General features: G+C 43.5%; 1 protein-coding gene across 2 annotated transcripts in view; it reads left to right on the forward strand.

Moving 5' to 3' along the window:
- Window positions 1–1,838: 1,838 nt before the first annotated feature.
- Window positions 1,839–27,253, forward strand: part of dock5 (dedicator of cytokinesis 5) — a 76,325-nt gene continuing 50,910 nt past the window's right edge. For both annotated transcript variants that reach the window (XM_088624626.1, XM_088624627.1), the window contains exons 1-7: window positions 1,839–2,009; window positions 21,757–21,840; window positions 22,078–22,118; window positions 22,802–22,857; window positions 24,188–24,284; window positions 26,368–26,516; window positions 26,792–26,927. In XM_088624626.1, coding sequence (XP_088480752.1) covers window positions 1,967–2,009; window positions 21,757–21,840; window positions 22,078–22,118; window positions 22,802–22,857; window positions 24,188–24,284; window positions 26,368–26,516; window positions 26,792–26,927 — 606 coding nt within the window. In that variant the 5' untranslated portion in view covers window positions 1,839–1,966. The remainder of the gene's footprint in view (window positions 2,010–21,756; window positions 21,841–22,077; window positions 22,119–22,801; window positions 22,858–24,187; window positions 24,285–26,367; window positions 26,517–26,791; window positions 26,928–27,253) is intronic.

Consider the following 27,253-nt stretch of genomic DNA (forward strand, 5'->3'; position numbering starts at 1 on the left):
TATGAGCTACTAAGCAGGCCAGAGGGACTGAACAGCCTCCTCTCATTTGTAACCAATTCATATCCCAGGAATAAGTGGTGAGTAAGTGTAAGGGGCTGTTTACATACTGTACCAGCATGTGGTGGTCTGAGGATCATGAACGATGCTCAGGAACAAAAGGCACATTTGCTTGACAGATCAGAGTCACACTTACAAACAGCTGCAGAGGGCTCCAAACAGGGGTATGAGGGCCTGGGATGACATCAAAAAATTACATCACCTCTATCACTAGAGGATTCACTATGATGCCGTTCCGAAAAATCCTAGATTAAACCTCTTTTTTCTACCATTCGCCCTTACAGGTTTTCCAAGATCCTGCAGGTGTCAATATAAAAAATAACAGATTCTGACCACCCACATAACTACAGGGTTCAGTTGAGTAAATGAGAGCTTTGTTATGAATTTCAGGGCCATTCTGAGAGTCTGTAACTTTGTGTCAATCCAGGATCTAGGCTGTTTCCCAACCACATAGCCGACAGCCAGCGGTGTGCATGGTGTTTAGGAAGAGAGTTTAAGTAGTCTCACCTTTGACCTGGACGGAAGCTTTCCATTTCCACACGCTGTCTGTATTATTGTTCACAATAGCATAACGTTATAAATCCTTTTCTTGATTAAACATCCTTTTCCCCTGACTTCAAAATATTTTTTCCCCGATCATTGAAAATCAACACCAAGAATCGAATGTTTATTTGTGGGGTGAAAGTAAAGTCACTTCAGGACAGATAGCACTTTAAATTTAACTTTAAGTCCGTTGACAATTAGAAGGAAATTGAGCACAAAGAAATGAAGATAGGATACCCATTCTTCTAATGTTTTAAAGCAATTTATTTTAGAAAGAAGGGTCTGTATAAAACTAATAAATCTACAAACGGGTCAGAAAATTCACAAAGCACATCTCTACTTCAATGCTTCAACCTGAAACCTGAAAAAAAAACATGTATATTCCGCGATATTTTAGCATGTGTGTTTTTTTTATTAAGGATCTATCTTTTAACTAGTCCGCGGACTATTTTTGTTTTGACAACCGAACGTTTATTTTTTACCGGGCATGAAGGTTAAATCTGGGCAGCGTTTTCGTGTTATTTCTGAAATTGAAAATGGCATTAATAAAATAAGGCAGAAATGCAGATCAATTACACACTGTTATCACTTTCCTGGATTGGTTAATCCTTCCTAAAGACGGATTACTGTACTAATATATTTTTGTTAATCCATCACAAATATCTCTCACAAAATCCTCATTACTGAAGACGACACAACGTAAAACAGAAATGTCAGCATCCAAGATAAAAACTGCTCTCCTGCGATGATCTGTTAACACAGATCTTGCTTCTTGAGTGTAAAATCATTTCCAACATTGTTATTATCTCAGAAGAGTATAACTGGAACTCAAAATGTAGCAGATATACACTTAGATTTTCGTTTATAGAATGGAGTGACACATTTCTGTCTCTCTCTTTTATAAATGTATCGGTTCTAAACTTTTTTTTCTCAAAACATACCTATTTTGTTGCACAATTGTAAAAATGCGGTCGTCACCTCAAAAGGGGAAGTTTGCCTATCATCAGTATTGAAGTTAAGGCAGGGGATAAGGTAAGGTGGTGATAAAGGGAGTGTCATTGTTCCATGAGAAAAGCTTTTCACTCAAATTCGATTTAACGTTTCTATTAACGTTCAAAAGCAAAACAAACGAGATACACTGTAATCTCCCTTGCTCTTACTGTACGGCTTTGTTTCTCATTAAAACAAAAGCCGGGCTTTTGTTCGGCCGGGCTCAATCACTTCGCTCCCCAGCCTCTTACCCCTCCCCCTTACACTGGGTTAGTCATCATGGCGGAACTGTAATGTCCTGGGCGAGAAACTTGTACCCTCCGGTTGGAGTTCATTTATTTTATTTATTCATGAATTTTCCCGTCTTTTCCCTGAAATGACTCGCTGGATTCCCACCAAGAAAGAGAAATACGGAGTTGGTAAGCGACGAGTTTGTTTCACGTTTGCCGTGCCCTGTGTTCCGCGAAGATTTGCAACTTGGGAAATGCATAACCTACAGTACCTGTCCCGGCTCATTTACGGCACTGTAAGCGCTTATGTGTCTAAAGTTTTGAAGTGAAGTTTAAAAGTATGATCAGTGCGGCTGGAATACGAGCGCATATTTAAATGCGTGCTCGTCCGCTTGCTTTGCTGTGGCGATATACGAGCTAGGTAAATAAGGGGGGTTCCACCTTGGAAGAATTTCTTCTGGTTGGCATTTCCACCTACCGGCGTATGTGGTCGGGATTTACTTGAAAACTGACGTTAAGTGTTTAAATTAGGATCTCTGTCCTTGGCAGTGCTCGCTGTCTCTACACATTATGTACCGTGAGTCCCATTTGTTGGGAAGACCTGTACTCCCACAGTGTGCTCAAAACATACTGCCTGCACGGTACACGTAAAACTGTGTCTGTTCGGAGCGACTTTTTTAAAGCGCACCTCAACTTTCCAGTTTACTGTCCCAAATGTATGACAGGGGAGCAGAGGTACGGTACTGTCAAAGGTGCTGAGGCTAGGAAAGTGAACTTTTGACTTATTCTGCGGATCCTGAAGTATGAAACCCAAGTTTCGCGTTGCGCCGCCGAAGACCTGTGTCGAAACGTTTGGTGGATTTCATTCCCTAACAACTTCAGTCCGGAGGGGTAGCATTGATTGTGCACCGGAGTGGGAATTCAGTGGGAAAGTGATGTTAGGAATTTGCACGGGATTCCAATGCAAGTAAAAACACTCCAGGCGTTATTCCAGTTCGGGCTGTTGTTGGTATACCGCGGCCGGCTACCCAGTCATTCGGCTCTGGGCTGCGGGCCACGGCAGCTGTTGGGGATTTTCTGCAATTTCCGGGGAGTGAAGGTGGAAAATCAAAGCCATTTCGTATCGCTTACTTTATCAGTCTCGGCACTTATTTAATTAGGTGTTCGCGTAAGGAAGAATGCAAGAAGAAAAATGAATGGACCTTTATCTCCACTCCCACAGATCATCCAGTAGAAATTGACTACTGGACTGGCATAATTAAAGGCTTTATACGTTTTCGACCTCACCTGAACTAGGGAATTGAACCCATGTATATAACAACTAATAGATCGCCAGGCACGCCTCACAGTGATATATTCTGTAGTAGAAATGATGAATAATTGGTGCTTTGATGTTTTTCATTGACAGTTTTCATCACGAAATACATTCTTAATAAAAACGATGCAAGAACCGAGAGGATGAGATCCTCCAACCCGTTACTAGTAAACAAAAGAGTTAGAGGATTTCACATCATTTGCTACGTTCTTATAATCCGCATTTAACATTAAAAAGGACCGAAGAAATACCAAGGAAACCGTGTTTTAACAACTCCCCTTTCCGTCCATTTCGACAATAAACGTTTAGGTAAGGTTATTTTAGAGATCTGATTGCTATTTCTTCATATTATTTTAATGAGTTTATGTCTGCTACTGTTCAGCCGTGGCGTCTTACTGCCAGATCCCTTAAATATTAGGTAAAAAACGCGCTTTTGCAGTTCCCAAGTTGTAATTAACTTAACACCCGTGGAGCTCGCAATGGGCTACATTTTGGCGTTCCACCAACCCTCAGAACCAATAGTAGCCACACATACTTGAGGAGAAACTCTTCATGGTAAGAGTGTTTTCTTTCAGCCCCCCACAGCTCTCCTAAGTGTCCGCGCCAGTTCAAAAACACAAAAGCAGAACTGCACTGCGTGCTCTTCCCTTGCAAGGCTGAAAAGCAGAACGGTAGTTTTGCATGCGCTGTATTTATAGCGACTGCAGTGTTATTTATTGCGAATGATAGTTTTTTTTATTTAGCCTGCCTTGCACATTTCTTAATTCACTTTTTGTTTTCACACTCTGGTCCTGTACATGATACCCGGGCTTTATTATTTTATGTCACATTAACAAGTTAATATAGTGGCTTTGCAGCTTATGCAGTTCCTAGCTCTGGTCCTCGGGAGCGCCTCCACTGCTGGCCTTGGTTCTTGCTGAGTTTGCCAGTTACTTAATTGAACTGGTAACCCAGTTAAGGCACTCCCTTTAATTGATCTCAGCTCTGAAACGAGATCGAGCTAGTCCGTTTTCCAGGTAGCTTTGAAATCTCCTGTGTTTGTGTAGTTGAAAACCCCTTTGTTTACTCCGTTTTATTTCTGCAGTATATTTGTTCATGTCAAATTTCAGTTGTTTACCTCATGTAAACAGAGTTGAGTGGTGGGGCGGGAGGGTGACAGCAACTGGGTCTGCGTAGGCACTCTTTCAATCTGGGTGGTCCGAAATTGGTTCTGGAGGGCAGGTGTGCCTGTAGGGATTCATTCCAGCTCTGCTCTTAATGAACTAAAATAAGTTCTCCTTTGTTTAATTGCATCCATTTACCAGTTTTCCCCTGTACTTCGGATGCTGCTGCTTTGAAAAAACCTAGAGAAGCTGCAGACGCACCTTGCTTTAATACAGAGCAGCAGTCCTGGTTCTGTGGTTTTGGAGAGTCCCAGCCCTACAGGGACAAATTGATGTCTTGTTTTTTTTTCCTTTGAAACTTGAGACAGTGGCCAAAGATGACATTAATGTTAGGAAATTTGGGGTCTCCTGAGCTACACCTGTGAAGGCTTTCCCCGAGTACAAGTTGAGCTCTGTGGTTGCAGGTTCGAGCCTGGCGTATGTTACTGAAGGAACTGGGATTCCCCCAATGGGTCAACAAGTAAGCCTGCCTTAAAATGTCTTTCTGTCCCTTCCCTTAGTAAAAAACAACAACCTCAAGATGAGCCCATTAATGATGAGGTGTTCATTTGTTGTTTTCCGACAGCAAAGGATGTGTTAAAGAAAGGCAATTCAGATTAGCTGTCGGAGCCTACATCAGGCTCAGTGTGGAATGAGCACTATTTTAATTAAGTCTCACTTCAAAGCAACACTGGGTTTAAAGTCCTTCCTTTTAATTTCCCACTGGATGCATTTCAGAAAGTCTTCACTGCAAGCTGCCACTACCAGGCAAGGGTTTCTGCTTAACCTATTGATCTGGTAGCCATCGAAACTATTAACGTGCTGTTATTCATTTGCTCTTGGTTTGTCTACCTGTATTCTTCAATTGTGCATTTCATCTCCATTAGGCAAATTAAACTCCCAGCTTTCATAAGAGTACTCTTGCAGACAAGGGGTGATGTTGGGGAGTGATTCTCTTATCCTCCAATTAGGGCTGTGCTGCCGGTGACATGTTTAAATGTCACTGACTCAAACGTCAGTGAAGCTGACCCCCCTACAAACATCACAGATTCCCAGTGTATTTGTATGTGTGGGCGGGGCTATCATTCCACATTCTCCCCGTGTGCGGTCAGAGGGTTCATGGACACAAGCTGAGACTTGAAAAGCCCACAACTGTCTATTCCAGATCGGATGGGTATAGTAGGTGATTCTAAATGGAAAACAAAATCTCTAATTAAGGCAGTGAATAGTTAATTTAAGTAAGAGCTTGGTTGAAATGAAAACTGCAACACCCTTAAGCTTAGAGGTGTCCAGCTCCAGTCCCAGAGACCCACATTCCTGCTGGTGTCCGGTTTGTATCATCTTAGTTGTTTAAGACACAGCCGACTGAACAAGTAATTAGTTCAAGTAAGAAGCCGAGGACACAGATAGGATGAAAACTGAAACCACCTGATGGTCACAAACACTTCAATGTTTTTGTTCTGGTCAGTTAGGCCTGTGTTGGCTAGCTGCAGGCCTTAAGGTTTTCTTTTCATCAGTTGGCTGCTTTACTCCCAGGTCTTTTTAAACCATTGAGGCGATAAGAGAACTAGGCAATCAGCTGGATTTTGCTGACCTCTTCAGATGCAGGATAGAAGACTGCAGTCGTGCTCGTGGATGTCTGATATTTTGGGGTGTCAGATCCTGGGTCTGGTGGGCTGTGGTGTTCTCTTACTTCCGTTGTACTCCCAAGCGTGCTTCGCATATAATTAAAAATATTTCATTTTCCACCCCACGGACCTTTGCATTTTCGGATTTTTGTAAAAGGTGTGCTGAAATCAAAGAACAGGATATCTAAGATATCCCGAAGCCTGCAGTGATGTGTTTTAATAGATTCATTTAATCATTCAGGCTATTTAGGTCAATTAAAAATCCAAATCAGAGCCTGGATTAAATCGAGATTCATCAATGAAAAATTCTAAGCCCTGTATCTGGTTGCCGTTTTTGTTATTGCAGCAGTTATCCAGCATGTTTCAGGAGATTTCATGCAAAATAAGACACGGGGGGTGTAACTACTAAATTTTGTAGTTAGGTGGAAATTTTGATTCAGTCCTGAACTTTGATCACTGAATGTGCTGGGCCTCCGCAGGTAGCAAGAACAACTTGAACAGGATGCTTCATGCATTCTGCAAGACGTTCAGACATTTGCAGTCTGCTCCCATCCCGTTAATCTAATGGGATTGCTTGTAGTTGAAATTGTGATGAGGGTAACATTGTGTGGGATTTAACTACATGTTCCAGCTGTAACACTGGATCTCAGTAGGACTGAGATCTGATCAGGCAAGGTGATGTAGGGCTGTATTATGCTTCTTAGACTACAGTGATGACTTGCTGAGGGAGTCTATTTTGACTGAGGCTTCAGGTTGTGCCTGTGCAGTGGGTGTGGTGTAAATGTGGTGTGGACTGTTACAAATCCCTCATAATTGTGAGGAGGAGAGGGAGCAAGGGAGTGTGTTGTTCAGTGTGCCAGTAACATACCAGATCTGCTTTGTGCATGCCAGTGTACACAATTTCATCCCAAAAATGTAACTTCTTTTAACAAGGAAAAAAATAGCAATCCATTTTGTACTCCACATCTACTCCACGCAGGTTTATTTGTAGAACAAAAACACAAAAAACATGTTTTCCTCAGTCTTGAGTACTAGACGTTTTTAGTTGATGCTAAAACATATAAGAAAAAATGTGTTTGAAATGGAAGAACAAGCATGGTTCTCTGAGTGGAGGTTGTGTGCTGTGTGAATGGGCTTCTGCATTGTCCTACCCCACAGTACTGCAGAGCAGAACAGGTTTGTGACCGTTGAGAAGGACTGTAAATGTGGAGATGTCTCAGACAACAAGAGCTGCTCTGTTTTCGGTGTCTGAGTGTGAGGTGATTTGTTATCTGTGGCACAGACGGGGCCTAGCCTTTCCCGTCTCATCCCGCTGTTGCCTGGTCTCGCTAAGCAGTGCCTCACAGGGCCGTGTGGAATGTGTGTGCACTGTAGATGTGTCATGGTCAGGTATTCACAATCCGTGGCAGAGACCTGTAATTTTCCCCGCTTAGCTGGGATTGTGTCACCTTAGTGAGTAGGTACTGAACTGCCTCCACATTTGTTTTCCGCGTGTCTGAGTTTGTGGATTTGTTTGTCTATCTTGGCTTCCTTTAAAGTGTACATTCTGCATTTGTGGAGAAAGAGAAGTCTAATAAGCCGGCAGTTTTGGGGATGTGAGCCAGGGCTGACTTGCTTCCTCCTTGTAACCTGATCTCATCAGATGTCTGAAGCTAAGCGAGGGTGGGTCAGTACTAGGATAAGCATGGTGCTGGTGGACCAGTAGGTGGCGCTCGTCTTATTACGACATGACTTCCAAACTAGTTCCCCACTGTGGCGACACGGAATACTGTGCTGTAGAGGGTGTGATCTTTCAGGTGAGATGTTAAACTGAGATCCTGCCTGTGTGGTCATTAAAGATACCCCCCCCCCCCCCCCCCATCTTAGAGTAGGGGCATCCTGGCTAAATTCCACTTTGATTCCATGTTCAGACTTAAAATCCACTCCTGATCTGCTGGTAGTGCACTTCGCTGGTGCCTGTGTGCTGTGCTTTGGTATCCACTGGGATGAAAAGTGCTGCACAAATAAAAGGAATTGCTACAAATATTGATAATTGATCAAGTCTTGAGCCTCCTTTCTCATGGACAGCTGGTGAGTTTCCCCTTTCCTTCCTGCTTGTAAGTAAGTTTTGAGCTTCATGTCAGTGGTCCAGTGTTCCAGCTAAAATGGTTCCTCATTATATGTACAATATATTGGAACCAGTCCACAGAAGGACAACCCATCAGACTTCAGAATGAACAATGAAACATGAACCAAAGATCACAAGTGAAAACTGCTAGGAAGCCCTTTAGAGAATAGGAGGCACATCCAGTATGTATTCAAAGAGTTGTAGGAGCATGGAACAAGATACAGTATCTAGCCATGCTGTTGAAGCTGATACACTGCCTTTCTATGGGCTGGTGAGATCCTTGGGACAGTTAACTCTTTTAACAGTGGCCTCCTTTCATCTAAAATCTTAATGTTCTTTTGTTGTTGCTTGCGAGATCCTGGTTCAAGCTCCCACTTGAACTTGCACTACTGAGTTGCTGTGTTGAACATTAAGCATGTTACTGATCCTGCTTGCTCATTGTCCCTGTGGAGAGACATAGGACTAAGGCTCTCTAATGTGCTTTGTATATTTTTTCTGCAGTTGTATCTGCTTGAAATACATGTGTATATACTGTATATGTGTGTGTGTGTTTGTACTTTGATACACCCAGGGGTGGAGTACCATAGCAGTGAGCTTCTAATAGGCAGGTCTTGCGAAAACAGAGGCACAGATGCAGCAGCCACAATGTGAAAAAACAGCACTCTTTATTAGACAGTCGGGGGAAGACAAAATGCAAACAAAGCTAAGCTCCTTTTTAAGCTCTATCTACACTCCTTCATTGTACCCTCTCAAAATAGTATAGTTGGACAGCTAAACTGCTTTCTGGCTTCAAAGCCAAACATCTCCATCGATTCCAAGAACTGCTCCCAAAACCTCCCACAGTCTAGAGCTCTGCAGTTTCCCTGCGGCGGGCTGTCAAGATTCTTCTTTTCCCTCTCTCTCTGATGGAACGCTGCCCCAGGGGTGATGTAGATCGACCATGGAAGCCAGCATGTCTTGGTTTTCAAATGTCACCTGGCCAGTTGACGTCCTTCAATTGGTCAGGTGACAGAGGATGGCAGATCATTCCCCAGTGCTTCCCGGTGGTTCAGACAGGAACCTCCATTGTGTCTGAACCTACTGCCCTCTTACAGTGGGTTACTGTTAGATACATAACTGATAATTGAGTTATTGTAAGGAAACTGACAATCTGTTTTATAACAGGTCCTCTGACCTTTTAGTGGTTAAACCAGTCATGGCTAAATTATTATTATGCTGATTAACATCTCTTATCAACAAGGTTGGTGTGAAAGTCACAGGCTAGTAGTATGTGAGGTCAGCATTCAAAGCGGTGCAATCTGTACACCTGTGACATGTGCTTTGCAGCAGGTGTAGGATTCTGCCCCATTCCTCTCTCAGCCTGGACCAGCATGTCTCTACTCACTTGGACGCCTCATGGCATATAAACTGACCCACCAAACCTCCAGTGGGGATCTCCTATGGAATTTCAGCCACCTGGAACACCTATCACCGGCTGGTCTTGCATGAAAGCCATTGTTACGTGAGGTGCACGAGGATGTGGCGTTTTCACATCAGGAAGAGCAGCAAGGGAGGTTCCAGGACTTGATCAAGGTAGCGTCATGCATTCAGATCACCCATAAGTTCTGTAGCGTCTAGCTAGTGCTGCCAAAGCATTGCACTTGGCCCTCTCCCTTGATGTAGGCATGGTTCTCCTAGATGGGGAGTGACAGCGCTCTTAGTCCAGCCTCCAACATAGTGAAGTTATGTTTCAAGTAACAAAGAAGTGGTTCTGTTGATAAGAGAAACATATAGGTTCCTTTCTGTCATTCTTGATTTTCAAATCAATGACTAATTTCACTCATTGAATGTATTCACTGTCAGTCATGGATGATCAATGAATCAAAATCCCTTCATCCATATTCTAACTGTTTTAACCAATTTAGGCTCAAGGGGGGGAGTCGGAGCCTGTCTTGGAAAGCAATGGCATAACACAAGATACACCCTGGACTGGATGCCAGTTTACCCCAGGGCACACAGACACACACTCACTCACACCATGGCCACTTTTCCTAGCAGCCAATTACCCGGCCAGTATGTCTTTGGACTGTGAGAGGATACTGGAGCACCCTGAGGAAACCCACATGAACATGGAGAGAACGTACAAACCCCATGCAAATAGCCAGGGCCCAGGGCCCCTGCACAATGAGACATCAGTGCTAACTACTGCTCCACCATGCCACCCCATGAATCAAAATCAGAATGAATACAAAATGACTGACCAAATACATTTAATTATTATCCAACTTCCTTTTCTGTTTCCATGAATTTTCCCAATAGTTTGTACTGTATTTCCAATTTTTGTACTGTATTTGGAAAGTACAGGGCTCCTGGGTTTGCCGACTCCATGGGATCCAGAATTAGTCGAGGACAGTCTGTTGTCAGCACAAAGTTGTGAAGGATGAACATGGCTGATTTGGAGCTTGTCCTCCAGTTTCATCTAGGAGTGGTTTTACTTGGTGTTATGTGGTACACAAAGCCGGTCAAGGTGGAGTCCCATGGCAGGAGTAGGCTGACTAAAAGTTCTCACATTTTGGTTGAGGAGTGGGTAGCCTTTCAGTTAGGGTTGGTGGGTTTCTGTCCAGGCCTTGTCTTCTCTCTTGAAGTTATGAACATGAAAAACTGTTGTGTTTTGGCTAGGTGGTCCATCCACTGGTTTGAAAACTTGAGACCATTTAGAGGCAGTTGTTCATTGTTCAGCCCCTAGTCTCTGCGAATGTTTTTTGGGGAAAAAAAGCGGCAGTGAAATGTCTGTTATTTTAAATGTTACATCTGGCTCTGTTTTCTTCAGTGCTGTTTCCCTAGCAACAGCAGCCTGTGACACAGCCCTGGTCCGACCTGAAAACTTTCCGTTTCTGAGTCTCAACACAGGCATGGGGGGGACTGTAAGGAATGGGGCATTAGGGATTTTATTTTGGAGGGCACTGTTGTGTCTACTTTATTTCAGATGTTCCTGTATATAATGCATACAGCATACAATATTATGCACTGCATACCTAGTATTTCAAACCATAGAGGCGGATTTTTGTTAAGAAGTCACAGTAGGCCCATATTACATTTGACTGTTACAGCCTAGAAAAACATCAACAGAATTCACAGCTAAATCGTGAGAGCAATAGGCATGGCAGTGCATGATGGAAACCGCAAAATCCACAGCACCCTTTTTTTTATGAAGGGGTCCTCAAATTGTTTAACCCCCCTTTTGCAGTCGAGCTGCGGCCTTTGCTCTGAGACACACAAGCAGGCTGAGGCGGCCCGGGTTTGGGGGGCCATCACGCCTGTATTTCGACGTGATGGTTATTATGTACTGTGAGCCGTTATGGCTGACTCTCTCTCATTTCCAGTGCTGGGCTGGGCACAATCCGTGCTGTGTCAGTTCATGAAGAGTCTATTGTGTGGTCAACAGAGCCCGGCAGAGTGCTGTCATTCTTTTTTTTGTGACGTTAATGAGGCCATTGTTTGAAAAAGCACTAGTTTTTTTTATTGGCTTTTCTGCGTCAATGAAAGCGCTCAAGAGGAGAAGGCAGGCCGCACGCACCCTGCTCCCTGTTCCTTTTTTCTTGTTATCAGCCGGCATCTTGCCTTTCCTTTGCAGGTATCGGAGGTTGCAGGTGTCCTGGTATCCTGAGCCAAGCTGTGCCCCGTAGTTAATTAATCAACAAAAGGACTCGTGTTCATTACTAGTCAGGCTTGTTTAAGAAATATGACCGTGGGTTCTAATTATTTGTCTTTGATGTTGCAGGTAGGCATTCTTGGAGATACTCTGCATTTCTTTGGTTCTTGTTTCAGCCTTGTCTGTTGGCGGTAGACCATAGTGCATTCTAAAACAAAATCACACCTAGGGGTCTCATCCAAGTTTTGACACTTGATAGTGAAGAGTCATAGGAAATTTACAGACGGATTAGAAAACAAGACTCCGTATAGCATTTACCATGCACTGAAAATGGATTCAGGCTGTGCGGTGACCGGGCTGTTTGAGTGTATTGTGTGATAGTCTTGGGTGATTGCTTCCATTTTGGGAACTGTATGCTTCCTTGTGTGTTCGTTTTATGTTGTTTTTTTAAGAAACGTGTTTTGTGGCTCACGGGGTATGTTTCTCATGGTTTGCTGATGCTGATAACAGAACCTCTTGCTTTCTGTACAACTATGCAATCGTCTCTATCTGGTATCAGAGCATTGGGGTGGAGAAACAATTTATTTTGGCATTACACACGTAAACTGTAAATAAGCCCTAGTGTTTCAGAACATAAGAACGCTTACAAATGAGAGCTGCAGTGTAGCTTATGTAGTGTTTAGTACCTAATTGATCCAGCGATCACATCTAGTCATTTCCTGAAGGAAGCCGTCAGCCTCAAAGACTTGGCTGGGCAGGTTGTTCCATGCTCCCACAACCCTCAGTGTAAACAAGTGCTTCCTCTTCTCTGTTTTAAAGGCACTTCCACTTAGTTCCACCTGGACTGAATGGTCAGTGCCTTTGAGGATTAACAGTACTTGAATCTGTCCTCTGTGCAGGACTAAAAAGTTTAAGTTCTTTTAGCCTGTCAGTGTAGAACTCTCATTTGTGACTGGGAATTATTGAATTAGCTCCGTTTCTCATGTATTATTGCCCAGTCTTTCCTTCTCAGACCATTTCTGCCGCAGTGGTAAATATTGTGAGCTCTTGCATGAGATCTGTGTCCAGAGCACACAAGGCCAGGCTGCACCAAATTCTGCTGTTGGTCTCTTTGTTTGATTTTGTGCAGTGTACAGCTCAAGGCTGTTCATTTTGTACCACAAGGGCTCTGTGTGAGCCAGACTAATAATAGGTTTTATGGACTCCAGTCTCGCCAGAAATGATCATTAATGAGAAAGCACCCAGAGGAACTACTAACATTCCCAAATATTCTCCTAATTGCCATGTGCTGCCACACTGACTCTCTGCATGTAGTCTGCCTACCTCTGTGTCAGCCCTGCTCGTTTAAGCATGAAGTGGAGGGGTGTACAAGCAAGCCAGAAAAGGTTTACTTCCTTCATTGCTAGGTAGTGCTGGTGTACAGCTCTCGTCTCACTTCAGGAAGTGGCTTTAGAAGGTGGCCGGTTTTTATTTTTACCACATTGAAGGGTCTAAAATGAGTTGATATTAAAATAATTTTAATAATATTGCAATTAATATTTATGTCAATCACAGTACATTTATAACTATGTAATTCATTATAAATTAAATAATGTTTAATATTCAAATCTGATTTTTTTTGCCTTTTAGTTGTGATAACAACTAAGGCGCTTGCAAACTAATATTCTTATTGCTTCAAACAATCAGTAGATAGCAGAAATACAAGCGAGACATCCGGTTGGCAGTGCCATCCTGAGCGGTGGCACTGTGGCTAAGGATCTGCACCTGTGGTTAGAAGTTTGCCGGCTCAAATCCCACAGCCGGCAGAGGAATCCTACTCCATTGGGCCCCTGAGCAAGGCCCTTAACCCCAACTGCTCCAGGGGCGACATATAAATGGCTGACCCTGTGCTCTGACCCCAGGCTTCTCTCTCCCTGTCTGTGTGGCTGTGTGTCTCATGGAGAGCAAGCAGGGGTATGCGAAAAGACAAGTTCCTAATGCAAGAAATTGTATATGGCCAATAAAGTGATCTTATCTTATCTTAATGCTCATAAGACTCAATGACTGAGTTTTAGAGGCGGGTTTTAGAAACTGGTGTCTTGACTGCAGAGTCTCTTAAGAAGGGGCACGAATTTGTTTGAGCCCACTTGATCAGAAGATTGGGTTTTCAGTTTTGAGTCAGAGTAAAAACATAAATTGTAAATTGGCTACTTACGAAAAAGACATGAAGACCCAAGGGGAACCTGTGTGGTACAGCCTAAATGCATTTAAATCTGAGATCAGGAGGCACATTGTTACAGGTAGGTTTGTGGGAGTGTGGAACAGTCTACAAAGCCATGTTGCTGAAGCTGGATTCTTTCAAAAAACAGCTGGATAAGATCCTCAGATTGATTACTACTAAATATCAAATTGGCTAGTTGGACCAGAATGTCCTCCTCTGGTTTGTAACTGTTCTTATGTTTAGAAGATGAAGCAACATTCGGATAGCAGATTTGCCAGAGGGCTCTGAACATAATGATTTGGTTGGATTCAACTGGATTCATTGAATATATGGAGACCATTCTTGTGAAGGCCACGACAAGCTCCATCTGTCTGTCAGGATTCTCCAGTGCGCACATTGGACATCTCTTGTTAAGTGAAGATGGACAATCGAACCCTGTTCACTTTTTGTTTTGTTTTTTAACAAGAGAAATGATCAATTTTAGGCACCTACACTGTTGGATCTGACAGTGGTAGATCTATAGCTTGCTTAATATTGCATCAACCAAAGAATTAGACTTCCCTGGGCAGAACTAAATCACAGTTTGAACTGACGGTTGTCTTGCCTCCTAGGCTGGATTTCCTGTGGTACTCAAGGGGGAGATGCTACTCACGGGTCTGTCAGATTACTGTGCCGGATTTCTGCAGATGTGTTTGAACTTGAACTGGGCCTTGGTAGACGACCCTTCCGCTCGTGGCGTTTGCTTCACAATTTCACACATCTAATCTTGGGATAATTCCATGATTTCCCAACATAAAGCCATGATTCATGGCCACGGGATCATGCCGCCCGGGATGCAGCGGTTTGAATTTTTGGGGTCTCTGGGTAGAAACTTGGACAGGGATACCATTGAGGTAGGAGGAGCTGATGTGGGGTGGGTTTGGTTTATTTTTTTTTGTGCTTTTGTGTTTGGAAAATAAATTTCATTGCAGTAAAGTAAATCAATTACAATACCTAATTTTAAAAGATTTATATTTTTAGATACAAGAATGCCTGTAATTTAACTTTAAAATCGGTTAAATTAAGTGCTAGTGCCTGTGGAAATTGCTGTCCATATTCAGTGCATTTTTCAAAAGCCAACATGTCTTAAAATCTCTTAGGGAATGTTAGACCAGCAGTAATGGATTTGTAAACGCAGGTTTTTCCTCTTTTGTGCGTTGTTGTATTTTCTGTTAAAGTCCTGACTTCGCCTGACAAGTCTGTTCGCACAAGACTTGTGCAATCAGGCTCCTTCAAGAGAAATCCGGGGCTCCCCCCACCCATTCACCATCTCTTATCATTCTATTCTGCTGATTTTGGCAATTATGAAGCCCAGTTCAAGAGCTACCAGGCTTTTTATTTACACATTACTTGTAATTATGGTTTGACTCTCCGAATGAACACTGTGTACTTTCAAGGGCCTGCTGGAGTTCCTGGAGATGCAGTATCCCAGTATCCCAGCTGTTGTGGTTGACGTCATTGCTAATACACTTTAAAGAGGGATTACGGACTTTCTACCACAAAGTGAAACTTTTTCCACATGCTGTGACTGAAATCAATAAGGACCGCAATCTTTCAAGCGCAGAGAAAAGGTCAGATGCTGAACATAGGTTTTGCTTTCAGTTTATGTGACCTTGAAAGACAATCTTTATGTTTCAGCCAAGCAGCAAAAGTGGTTCTTCGCTGCTGTTGATTTGTTCTTTTTGTCTAAATAAAATTCATCCAGTGCCTTGAGTACACATAATATTTTTTTTCCTTCTCTGTGCCATATCTGTGTTGTTTCCTCCCAGTTTGGCATTTATCAACTTTTACAGTACTAAGATGACATCTGGCTTGTAGTCGTTTGGTTACCACAGACAAAGACAATTTTACAGCCCCTTTAAAATGAAACAGTTGAGTGCTGATTTGCACCTTTTGATAAATTGATATCACTGTTTAATTATCAGCTACCAACAGTTCCTGCCAGAGGTCAAACTAACTAAACATCGGGTCAGCTTTGCAGATGAAACTGCGAGACAATACAACATAAGGCACTAGCTCGGAAGATATGAAGAATTCATGTAAAATAAAGGCAAACGTTTTAAAAGAATCCACTTCATTAAATGCTGCCTTTTTTATAGGAAAAATATCAAGCTCATTCAGTTGACATGGGAGTTCAGGATCTGGAGGGTATGTACCGGCTGGATGTTTGGCACCAGTGCGAGCCGTTCGACTTTTATTGGATTTTTGTTTGAAAACGTGTTTTGCACGCTGCAGACATCACTGGCAATGGCAGGACAATGCAAAACATGCCAAAAATGTGCGAGGCGTCAGCCTCTGTGCACACCGCCCCGAGCCCTGGATTCCTTTCCCATCTCCTGTCGGAGCCTGAACGACGATTATGTGGGGGAAAAATAAAATCCACATCTTGGTCTCCATCCTTGCTTTTGCCTCCCCTGTCACATGTCCTCAGGTGGCGATTTCGATTAATTTAGCCCACGTGCGGTGGCAGGACGTGCTCATCAGTAAACATCATCGTGAACGGCAGTAGTCCTGGCTCGGCCTCTGCTCTGGCCCGCGTTGTCAGCAATGTTGGAGTGGCACTTAATCTTCTCGTCTGCAGGGTGTGACGTTGGAGTCCGTGGAGATCCTGAGGGGGCCTGTGCAGTCTCTTGACCCCGATTGAGTTTGCAGACGCGGAAGCAGGGGGAGGCGGAAGTCGGCTCCAAAATTGGCGTGGATTGGGACACGATGTGATTCATGTGTGGGGCACCTTGTAGGGTAAATGGGTTTGGCTGATTGACCCCCCTGAAGCTGCAGAGATCGTTTCGTTGGAAACAAAATCTAAAGAAAAACGAGTGAAGGTTAAGTGGCGACGTGCATATCCCTAAAAGCTTTGCTGAATTAGAGAGGAAAAATCTGGAGTCAGGTTTAGAATATTCTGTCCCCCTGCAGGAATGCTAGGAATGTCAGTATTTGTCTGGGACTCAAACTGATGTCCGTTTTTTAATTATATTCCAGCCTTGACATGAAAACACGCACAGCTGATGGCCTTCAATAACTGTTTCAACTTGAAAGAGCTGAATGGTCTAGAACAGGGGATACCAGCCCTGGTGCTGGGGGTGGGGTGGGTTGGGGGATTACCTCTGTTTCTTCTGGTTTTTGTTTGTAATCGAAGGCTGATTGATTCCAACTTCCCGTTTCAGTCACACTTTTAAATTTGCTCTCAGCTCTTAAAACGCTGACTGGATTGTGTCATTGGTATCAACCCTGGATCTGTTTCTCCCCTCACCGAGCTGAAATGACACTTACTGAGCCTCTGGGGTTTTTCAGCTCACTTGCTGCACCAGCAGGGCCGGATTTTGGTGTTCCTAGGCCCTAGGCAGTTTCACTCCGAAATGTGCAAAAAGAGGGGTAAACGCTAATTGAATTTCGTCAATTAACATGAGGCACTTCAAACTATTATAATGCTTAACCACACGATTGATGGAGCGAGTCAAGCGACCATCACTTCGATACTTCTAGTTTCTAGAACAGCCGCTGGATAGCGTCTGATTATTGATTTGGGGCACCTAGAGTCGATCGCAAGCATGTTGTTTCAGCTCATTTTTTGTTAGTCACTAGTGTTTCCCTCCTTCGTAAGTCCTAAAAATTTGATAGGCCCTAGGCACTGTGCCTACAGTGCGTAATGAGAAATCCGGCACTGTGCACCAGACTGAATGAGAGTCATGAGGACAGCCTGTCCTCCTGGCCTGGAGCAGCAGTGATGCCCACCACTGCTGCCTTTCACGTGAGATGTGTGCTTTCTGATTGTGTAGAGGCTGTCACCCTCTGTCTGTTTACTGAAACTTTGGGGTGTTTCCTCATGTGTTTGAGGGCCATTGCTGTGATTTCAGCTGGAAGGAAACACTTTACCATTCAGTTTGTGTTAGTAAATGAAGCAAGAAAATGAGGCCCTTAGAAGATGAAAGCAGTCAATTATTTTACTTTGTACTGTATATGTTGTATTTGCAAGTCATGGCCAGTGAGAAATGATCAATTAAAATGATGACAGAAAGATGTAATAAATATCAAAAAGCCATCCAATTTAAAAAATAAAATAAAATGAGGCCCTTTATCCATGTCTCAGATTCATTAAAACGCTGAAAGATGGTTAGAGAGGTGAAGGGGTTCTCTTGAAGGGAGGGAGTAAGAATCTGTGCATAACAATGGTTCTAAGAGAGGAATGGTATTCTTCGTGCACCTCGAGAAGCCAAGCCAGTCGAAGCCTGCAGCTGGAACGGCGAGCGACAGGCCCGGACAGGACCCTCCTTGCTGCAGCTGGGGCAGGGAGCAGGAGGGGTGTGTGTGTGTGCAGGCAGACAGGCAACCACAGTGGCAGACTTGCCCAGTCTTCCAGAGCCCGGCCAGGGGGCATGGGCCGAGCCTCCCAGCCTCCGAGGGGGAGAGGCGTAGGCCTGGCTGCCACTGAAGATCTAGTCAACTAGCTCTGTTGAGTCTAATATTTCCTTTACCCCAAATAATATTGGTGTGTGTGTGTGTAGGGTTGGATATGGGCACTTCAGACCTTTAACAGAGGAGAACCAGGTTGCTGCTGTAAGTGGTGGACCAGTAAGAGGCGCTCTTCTCTCTGCGCCAGAATTTACAAATACTGATGTCCTAGAAGGATGACAGGAGACACCATGCTGTAGAAGGTGCCATCCTATGGCTGAGACTTACTGAAGTTCTGCTACTTGGACATTATAGATCCCAGGGGACTGTTTGTATGATCAGGGGTGTTAATCCCAGTGTGCAGGTTAAATCCCACTCTGGGCATGAGCAATCTGGCCTCCTTAAAGTTTCCCATAATTTTGGGAGTCAATTAATTAACTTTTCTCCCTGATCTGTTGTCTAGTGGGGCTGCTGGTGCATTGTGTCACCCAGGTGGGACTGCATTGCAAAGGTGGAGGAAGTGGGTTCCCTCCTATTATATATGTGAAGCACTTTGGGATCTGCTCATACACCTCAAGCAATAACGTAATACGCATACAACACTTACTATCAAAAGACATTTATTAAACTGTCCATGCATACATGTTCCTAGAAAAATAAAATTGATGGCTTTTTGCTATTATTGTCGTTATTTTGACTAATTGATCATTCGTCACACAAGAGTGATTTTGATGCATAAGTATTGTATAACCTCGTAAGTGAGAGACTTAATTGGGCACGTGGAATGAGGTGAATCAGTCTATTAAATGTTAAAAAGTAAAGGAACTAATGTTCTCCACTTATCAAAAGGACAAGCCCTTTGCACTGTCAGTATATGAGAGGGTAAGCAGTCAGTGCTCCATTGCTCTCTGGAAGGATGAACACGGCCTGTCAGTGATGGACAGTGATCTGGCAGGTCAATGGGGAGGTTTGAGTACGTTGGTCTGGTAGCTAGAGATTCCACTTTTCGTGACTGATGGCAACCTGACTGCTCAGTGCTCCAGAAATCAAGTCCTGGGTCCTTCCTGCCAGGAGAACATTCTAGCTGGACAGCACATGTCCCTCATGCTGCTCGGGCAATAACAGCTCTTTTGCCAGATGTTGGATAGATTGATACCCTCACAATAGTTGAGCCCCTTTTGAGCTGAAATAGCGTGTCGCATCTATGAATCAGAGACCAGTAAACTGGTACATGATTATTACATATCTAGTAATGAGTGAGACAGAATCTCACTAGGCAGTGGGGCTTCACAGATGTTGCCTTACTGATGATGAGCTTGTATTAATTCCAGCGGTGGTCACACACAGTTACCAGCCTGTGACTTTAGATCCCCCGTTCATCATCCTAGGTGAGAACCAGTATAAATCAGCATAATTAAGTGACATTTCTGTAACAGATGTGACACAAGCCATTTAGCCGATGGTAACGTCTGAATTTGTTGCAGGTAAAAATGAGTTTCTTTTGGTGCTCGGTATAGTTACAGTATGTTTTTCCAGCTGCTTAAAAAATCCACTTCTGTACCTCACAGGCACGTGAACTCGTCCTAACAAAAGCTTTACCTGTAAAGCAGCAAACAACAATAGAATAAAACCATTAAATTAAACACCAGAGAAGTGGGATAATAATGAAATGAGAGGCAGAACTGTGGACACAAAAGATTCCTAGTGCCTCGTGCCGTTTGATCTTCTTTGGCAGAGCGAGATGAGAAAAAAAAATGAGACAGAAAATGGGTCTTTTAAGTACTGTGGCATTGAAAGTGCTCTTGCAAAAGCCTGGCTTCCTCCGAATCAGAAATTGTTGAGTCAGGAAAGAAGCAATGGCCGGGTTCAGTGTCATCTCCTGCTGTTCACATTGGTTCTGGCATAGTCATAGTCTCATAGTCAGTCTGCAAGCTTGAAGGTACAAGGAAATAATAATAAGGGATGATCTCTGCCATTGGTGTATTTCTTTCTTCCTTGATGCGTGTTTTTTTCTACAATAAGCTGCTGAGTCAAGTCCATCTGTCCTTCATCTATCTGAGCCCACTGTGGCTTCGGCTTGGGCGATCTCCCTCACGGCTGGCTAATGATACAGCCCAGGCTCGGTTTTTTTTGTTTTTGAACGATTTTTTTTCTCCCATTTTTATAGCCAATGCCTGAGAAAGAAGACAGAATGCTTTTTTTTTTCTCCTGACAGCAGCACTTCAATTACAGCGAACCAGTTGTTGGTTTTATTTTCTCAGTGAAAACACATTGTAAGAACAACAAAACCACATCAGCGGACTTAAACACTGAGTGACTGAGGAGTGTGTGTGCGGGGCGGATGGGTGTTAAAATGTCCTTTCAAGTTTACTAAAAGGAGATTGCTGTAATCTTTCAGTTTATGAAGCAATACCGTGCGCAATGTAAATCAAGCTTTTTGTGAAATATTTTTTTTTTACCACTGCACCATATTTTGCAAAGGTTGCTCTCTTTTATACTCTATCATTTTTCCAAACGTCCCTTATCTCACTTTCTGTCACCCTTCCCTTTCTCACCTCTGTGCTCTCTTTCTCATGCTGCCACCTCCCTCCAATATCCTTCCTCCTACAATTCAGCTCATTTCAATTCAGAGCTTTATTGGCATGACCGCTGAATTACAGTGTTGCCAAAGCATATACAATTAACACAACATCTACAAACATTTACAGTGCAAACACATCATAGGATGTTTACATACAACACATAGAAAACTATTCGGAGACAGACTCACTGCTCCTCAGGCTCTGACAGGAGATCACATACTGTGCCGCCACATACTGTGCCCAATAGGATTGGGAGCTGCTCTGATTCTGGGAGGTGTGGAAATTCTGGGATTAGGTTAGTTATTTTAGAGAAAAAGGTTCGTCCAATCCCGGAGTATTTCTCATACTGCAGCAGAGTGTGCATCTATATCTCTGTTTCTCCCTGCTGGCAGTGGGAGCACAGCCTGTCCTCTCTGGGCAGCCAGGTCTGTCTGTGTCGCCCAGTTTCATTGGCCAGATTGTGGTCACCGAGCCTGTACTTCATTAGGGTCTTTTTCTCCTTACTGTTTCTTACCTTTGTCAGATATTCAGCTAGTGTGTATTGTCTGTTTAGAATACTGTAGCATTATACAGTATACAATGTATACTATAGCAGTAGTTTGTGTTGTGCTTCTGTATCTGTATTCCAGTGGGTTCCCGTGGGTGCTGTGCTTGTGTTGTGATTTGGTTAATATTGATTAATGTTGTTTTAGCTGTGCTGTCCTTAGGCTGGTTAGTGTCGGTGAGCTTCAGGACCAGCTTGGCTCAGCAGGGCCCTGTGGTGGTACAAATTTTGGTCACTGTTTCTCAGGTGTAACCAGTATTTGATTGCTCTCTTTTGTATCCAGATTTGTCATGGGTATTGGCCTAATTCATTCTAGTTAGAATCACTCACCACCCTCTCTCCCCTTCTACTCCTTACAGTCATCTACAACTACAATGCCAGGGTGGAGCATGGACTTAGCCTGCAAGTGGGCGACTCAGTTCATATCCTGGAGACCTTTGAAGGTGAGGGCGCAGAGAAATCCATACCTTCCAAGCAAAGGGAAAGCCATGGTTTATTGAGATGACCTGAAAACTTTCCTCTTGCTGTGGACTCAGATTTGTTATAAACACTGAACATAATCTCGTGTTTCTTCCCATCTTCTTCTCTATCACTTCTTCATTTTAATTGCATACACCTCTTTATCCCTCTCCCTCCATCCTACTGCTCCTCTCTTCACCCTCTGTCTCTTGTTCACACAGGGTGGTACAGAGGCTACACACTGCGGGACAAATCGAAAAAGGTATATTCTGTTTTGCTTTTTTGGTTCTCTCCAGCTCCCACCTTCCCCTGACTGTCATGTCATCAGAATGTCTTTTGCTTCTGGCAGCTGCTCCGAGAGTGCTTTGTGCTTGTTGCTGTTAAGCTTTTGTAGGCCAACATACATGTTGGACAGGTTAAAAAAATCTGCAGTTGAATCTTCTTGTTGGCTACACCAGTAAAGGGTTTTTCTTAGAGCACAAGGTAATCACTTTGGTTCTGATGTCAGGGTGGGATTAGTGGCCTAGGGCTGTCTTGGGGTTCCAGCAAACAGGAACTCTCCTGCAGGATGCTGGAGAGCCTGCAAGGTGTCCAAGGTGTAACATGACGAGCGGCTTAGCAGGTGAGCGTGTTAGAGGAGAATGTCTCTGTGTCTCATTCACTCCCAAGTAATACTAGGAGTTACAGCCTGTGGACTGAGTCATACATAATGATTAATGAATCAGAAATTGGGTGGATAAAACGTATTAATTGTCAATTTCAGATTTAAAAAAAAATGTGTGCTTGCTCATGCTAGCCCCTGCTTTGAATAGTATGGATGACTCCTTATGGTTAAACAGCAGGAGAGTTTAAACTGGTCCTTGCAAGGAAAGTTTGAATTGTTTCCTTCCGCTAAAAGGAATTAATCTAGATTTCTGACATGACTTCCTGTGATTTCCTCCATAGGGCATTTTCCCAGCTTCCTACATTCACCTGAAGGAGGCTAAAGTAGAGGGAACAGGGTAAGATTTAATTTCAGGAGGCCTGGTCTGACTCTAATGGGATCTCAGAGGGTCATGCCATTTCAGCTCTCTTTCCTCACAGAGTCGTGTTTTGGCTTAAGTGAGTGAGTGTGTCTAATCAACATGAGCCACTGATTGAATACGCCTACAGACTCCTCTGCAGGACAAATGTTGCAGTCTACTGCTATACATGTAGAGAATCTCAAGTAAAAACTACAGCCTTCCCATCTTGAACTGCAGCAGTGAACCTGCAGGAACTTAAAGAAAAACACAACTGTTGAAAACCTAAGAACTGATGAGCATCTTATAATGAGCAGAGATGTCCTTTAGTCTGTGGGTGTGAGTTAGTCCTAATTATGATCTAACTGAGTCATCAAGGATCCCAGTGCTTGGGACCTGGTGACTTATTTTGCAAAAGCGTATTCCCAGCCTTAACAGCAGCAGATTTATACAGAATCTGCTGGTTTTCCTTCTGATTTCCCTCCCCTGAGGGCTGCAGTTTTAGCATCTGACAGGCTATACCTTTATGTGAAAAGAAGTAAGGGTGATGTTGAGAAAATAGTAAACTAAGACTGAAGTATCAAGTATTGAATCTGACATTTTTATTTAGTAGTCGTCTGAAGTATACCATCTGGGAAATAACAGATGTGTCTGAAATTTTTCGAAGAAGAAATAAGGTTTTTTAGAGAAGAAAGGAGCCCCACGATATGTTTGGTCCAGTTTTTTGGCACACTCCGTTTTCCATCTCTCCTATCTGATTTTAATATAGGAAGAAAGTACATGGTATAACAGGCTGCCAGGATTGTGCTGGTTATTTCTGGCATCACATCCCCGCTCCCTGTAAGGCTGAAATGAAGAATATTATGTAATTATGCTGCTTGAGTTTCTCATATAAGTTACTGTTAGTTGTTGACAAAAATAGATGCTTTAACTATTACTTCCTTCTTATGATAAATTCTGACTTTTTTCTTTAAATTAAGTTACTGATTGCTTTTTTTAGTAGGTCCTGGCAAGAAAACTTGGCGGGTGGTAAATGTTGCAAATATTAGATATAAACAGGAGCAAGGCATTTAAGCAAAATAAAAGAAGAAAAAAGTGTAAGGTTCTGTCTGGTGACTCTATTTTGAAACGTGGCAAGTTAAATGCTGAAAATGGAAAAGAAACAGTTGCATGGATCATTTAATATTTGCAATATATTTAAAATATGCAGAAGTTTCAATGTTTTTGATGTTTGGGATTTTCCGTGCCCTGTCTGTAGTCCTCCTCCTTCACCATAGACATTTTTGCCTTTGTCTCTTGACACTTTGCTACTCTCTAATGGCCCCTCCAGACAGCAGGAGACAGTGATACCTGCCGATGTCCCCTTGGTACATGAGCTGGGTGCCACCCTGAGGGAATGGGCACAGATTTGGCACAAGCTCTATGTGGTGAGTATTTGTTGTGACATACATTTCCTAAGCCCACTCACTCACACAGTCCAGACCATAATACAAATAAAGTAGGTCCTGGGTTGAATCCAGTTTTTATTCCAAATGGAAGAGCCAGATGTACCCAAAATCCACACATAGCAGCTGTCTGTTTGTTAGTGGCTTAATGTGCCCGATCAATGGAAAGCCATCAAGACTTTGGGGGTTTGTAGTTAGTGGACAGGCCAATGTATAATACTGTTATAAATGGAGATGGGAAGACATGCTCCTTTGGGAAGAGTAAAATCAAACTTGTCCAGAAGAGACAAAGACAGCTGCTTAGATGTATTGGCCACCCTGACCATTATAAATAGACGTATCGGAAATGTACACCAGATCAGATGTGTTATTCTAAAGGATTTTTATTTTTCTTACTTGAGACAGTTGCTTTATGGTGACTCTAAACTTTGCCTTAGAAGCAGAAATTAATTTAAAACGCTGGCTTGACCACAAGTAAAATGTTGATGGGCACTTCTGCATTCCCTCCCTTGACATAACTGGGTCCTGCCCTGTCATGACGATATTTATGTGGGGGTCTCTGCTGCCCCGGCCCAAGCTGCCATGGGGATGGGGGGGTAGTAGTGGCTTGGAATACAGCTGCTAATATAGCCAGGGTACTTCTGTCATTGGTATCATAGTTTGCAAATCCTTAGGCCAGCGGTACATGTAAAGATTTATTCCCTTTTAGATAAATTTAAATTAATAGGAAAGTAAACAAAAAAAGAAGAAATGCCGGGTCAGGTTACCAGAGATAATCCAATAAACATGGCTTGCAAGCAACTGGGCATTCCCCATGTTTTTACAGATAAGAAGGAACAACCAGGAGCAGGTTTAATGATTATTAATAATGGCATAAAATGTCATGCTGTTAGTGTATCTGGCTGTAAAGCAAATGTTCTGTATCTATTGATAAAACTCATTAGGATTCATAGGAAAAGTTACAAATGAGAGGAGGCCATTCACCTTATCTACTCCATTTGGCTGTTAGTAGTTAATTGATCCAGGGATCTCATCCAGCTGTTTCTTGAAGCAATGAGCAAAACAAAGCCAGCAGCCATATCACCCTGCAACTCACAACTGGCAACCCACTGAAGCTAAGCAGGTGTGAGCCTGGTCACTACCTGGATGGGAGACCTCTTGGGAAAAACTAAGGTTGCTGCTGGAAGAGGTGTTAGTGGGGCCAGCAGGGGGCGCTCACCCTGAGGGTCATGTGGATCCTAATGCCCTAGTGTAGTGACGGGGACACTATACTGTAAACAGGCGCCGTCCTTCGGATGAGATGAAAACCGAGGTCCTGAATCTCTGTGGTCATTAAAATTCCCAGGGTGTTTCACGCAAAGAGTAGGGGTGTACCCCAGAGTCCTGGCCAAATTTCCCATCGGCCTTTATCAATCATGGCCTTCTATAAATCTATAAATTGGCTTCATTACTCTGCTCTCCTCCCCACTGATCGCTGGTGTTTGGTGAGCGTTCTGGCGCACTATGGCTGCCGTCACATCATCCAGGTGGATGCTGCACATTGGTGGTGGTGGAGGGGAGTCCCCATTACCTGTAAAAGCGCTTTGAGTGGAGTGTCCAGAAAAGCGCTATATAAGTGTAAGCAATTATTATTATTATAATGAGCATTAGTAAGGCTCAGAATTGATATCGGAGATCGTCCATCTATCCGTCAAAACGGAAGAAAAATAACTTTTTTTGAAAAACTCCTATTGTGTTTTATGAAACTGCTGAGCTTGTTGCTCAAAACAAAGTTAAAACATTGAAATTGCCACCCAATGCATTGAACAGTGACGTGAGCAAAATACCCTTGCCTAGGAGGTTTAAAAATGTTACGTGCCCTTTCCCCCTTGGAACATTCCTTCCTCCACCCACCCCCCCTCCCCTGCATCCCACATGGAAAGCAGCGGCTGGAAATAAAAAGATGTTCAGAAGAAAATAGGAGAGTTTTTTGTTTGGCAAGTCAATTGAACCAAAACTGCAAGGTTTGCAGCCCTGACACCCCCTCATGTTTGTCAGGCTTGCATGTGCCTTTTGTCTTCCACAGAACAACAAGACCACGCTGTTCCGGCACGTGCAGCAGATGGCCTACAGCCTTATCGAGTACCGCTCCCAGATCGTGTCGGGGACGCTGCCCAAAGATGACCTGGTGGAACTCAAGAAGAAAGTGACTGCCAAGATCGACTACGGCAACCGGTGAGAGCTCCTACCAAGATCTTGTTAAAGACTTCCTTCCTCTGATTGCACTATTTTACTGTGGGACAAAGTCTACCTTTATTCTGCACCAATTCTGGCTGCTTCCTCTTTAAGATCACTTGGTCTCTGCTTTGCATTTTATCTGGCCCTCTCTCTTCCTCTGATTCCTTTGCCCCTTTTTTTTTTCTTTATTGCAATAATCAGTAGAGGACCTGCCAGTATATCTGGATATGGGAAGTCATCTGAGAGCCGCATGGATATGCCTTGTGTTGCAGGATCTTGGGGCTGGACCTTGTGGTTCGCGACGAGGTGGGGAACACGCTCGACCCAGAGTCAACCAGCACTGTCAGCCTGTTCCGCGCCCATGAGACGGCCTCGCGCAGCATTGATGACCGGATCCAGGAGGAGAAGGTGGGCACCTTCCACCACCATACCGGCCTATTCTGGGACATCTAGAGCACCTTGTAGGCAGCAGCGTTAGAACCCTGTAGCTTCTCGTCAGATCTCAGAAGCTAAGCAAGGCAGGGAACATTCTGTCCTGTAGTACTGGGATGGGAGACCTCCAAGAAAGGTTGTTGCTACAAATGGTTTGGGTGTCACCTACTGATCCATCTTCCCTTTGGAGCAGAATTTTCAAACTGCATACCCTGTGCTGTAGGAGGTGCAATTCACTGGATGAGATGTAAAACTTGGTCATTAAACATCTTGGGACACATTTCTTAAGAGTAAGGGTGTCT

The sequence above is a fragment of the Lepisosteus platostomus genome, chromosome 3 (genome assembly GCF_059453375.1).
Source record: "Lepisosteus platostomus isolate fLepPlt1 chromosome 3, fLepPlt1.hap1, whole genome shotgun sequence".
Lineage (NCBI taxonomy): Eukaryota > Metazoa > Chordata > Actinopteri > Semionotiformes > Lepisosteidae > Lepisosteus > Lepisosteus platostomus.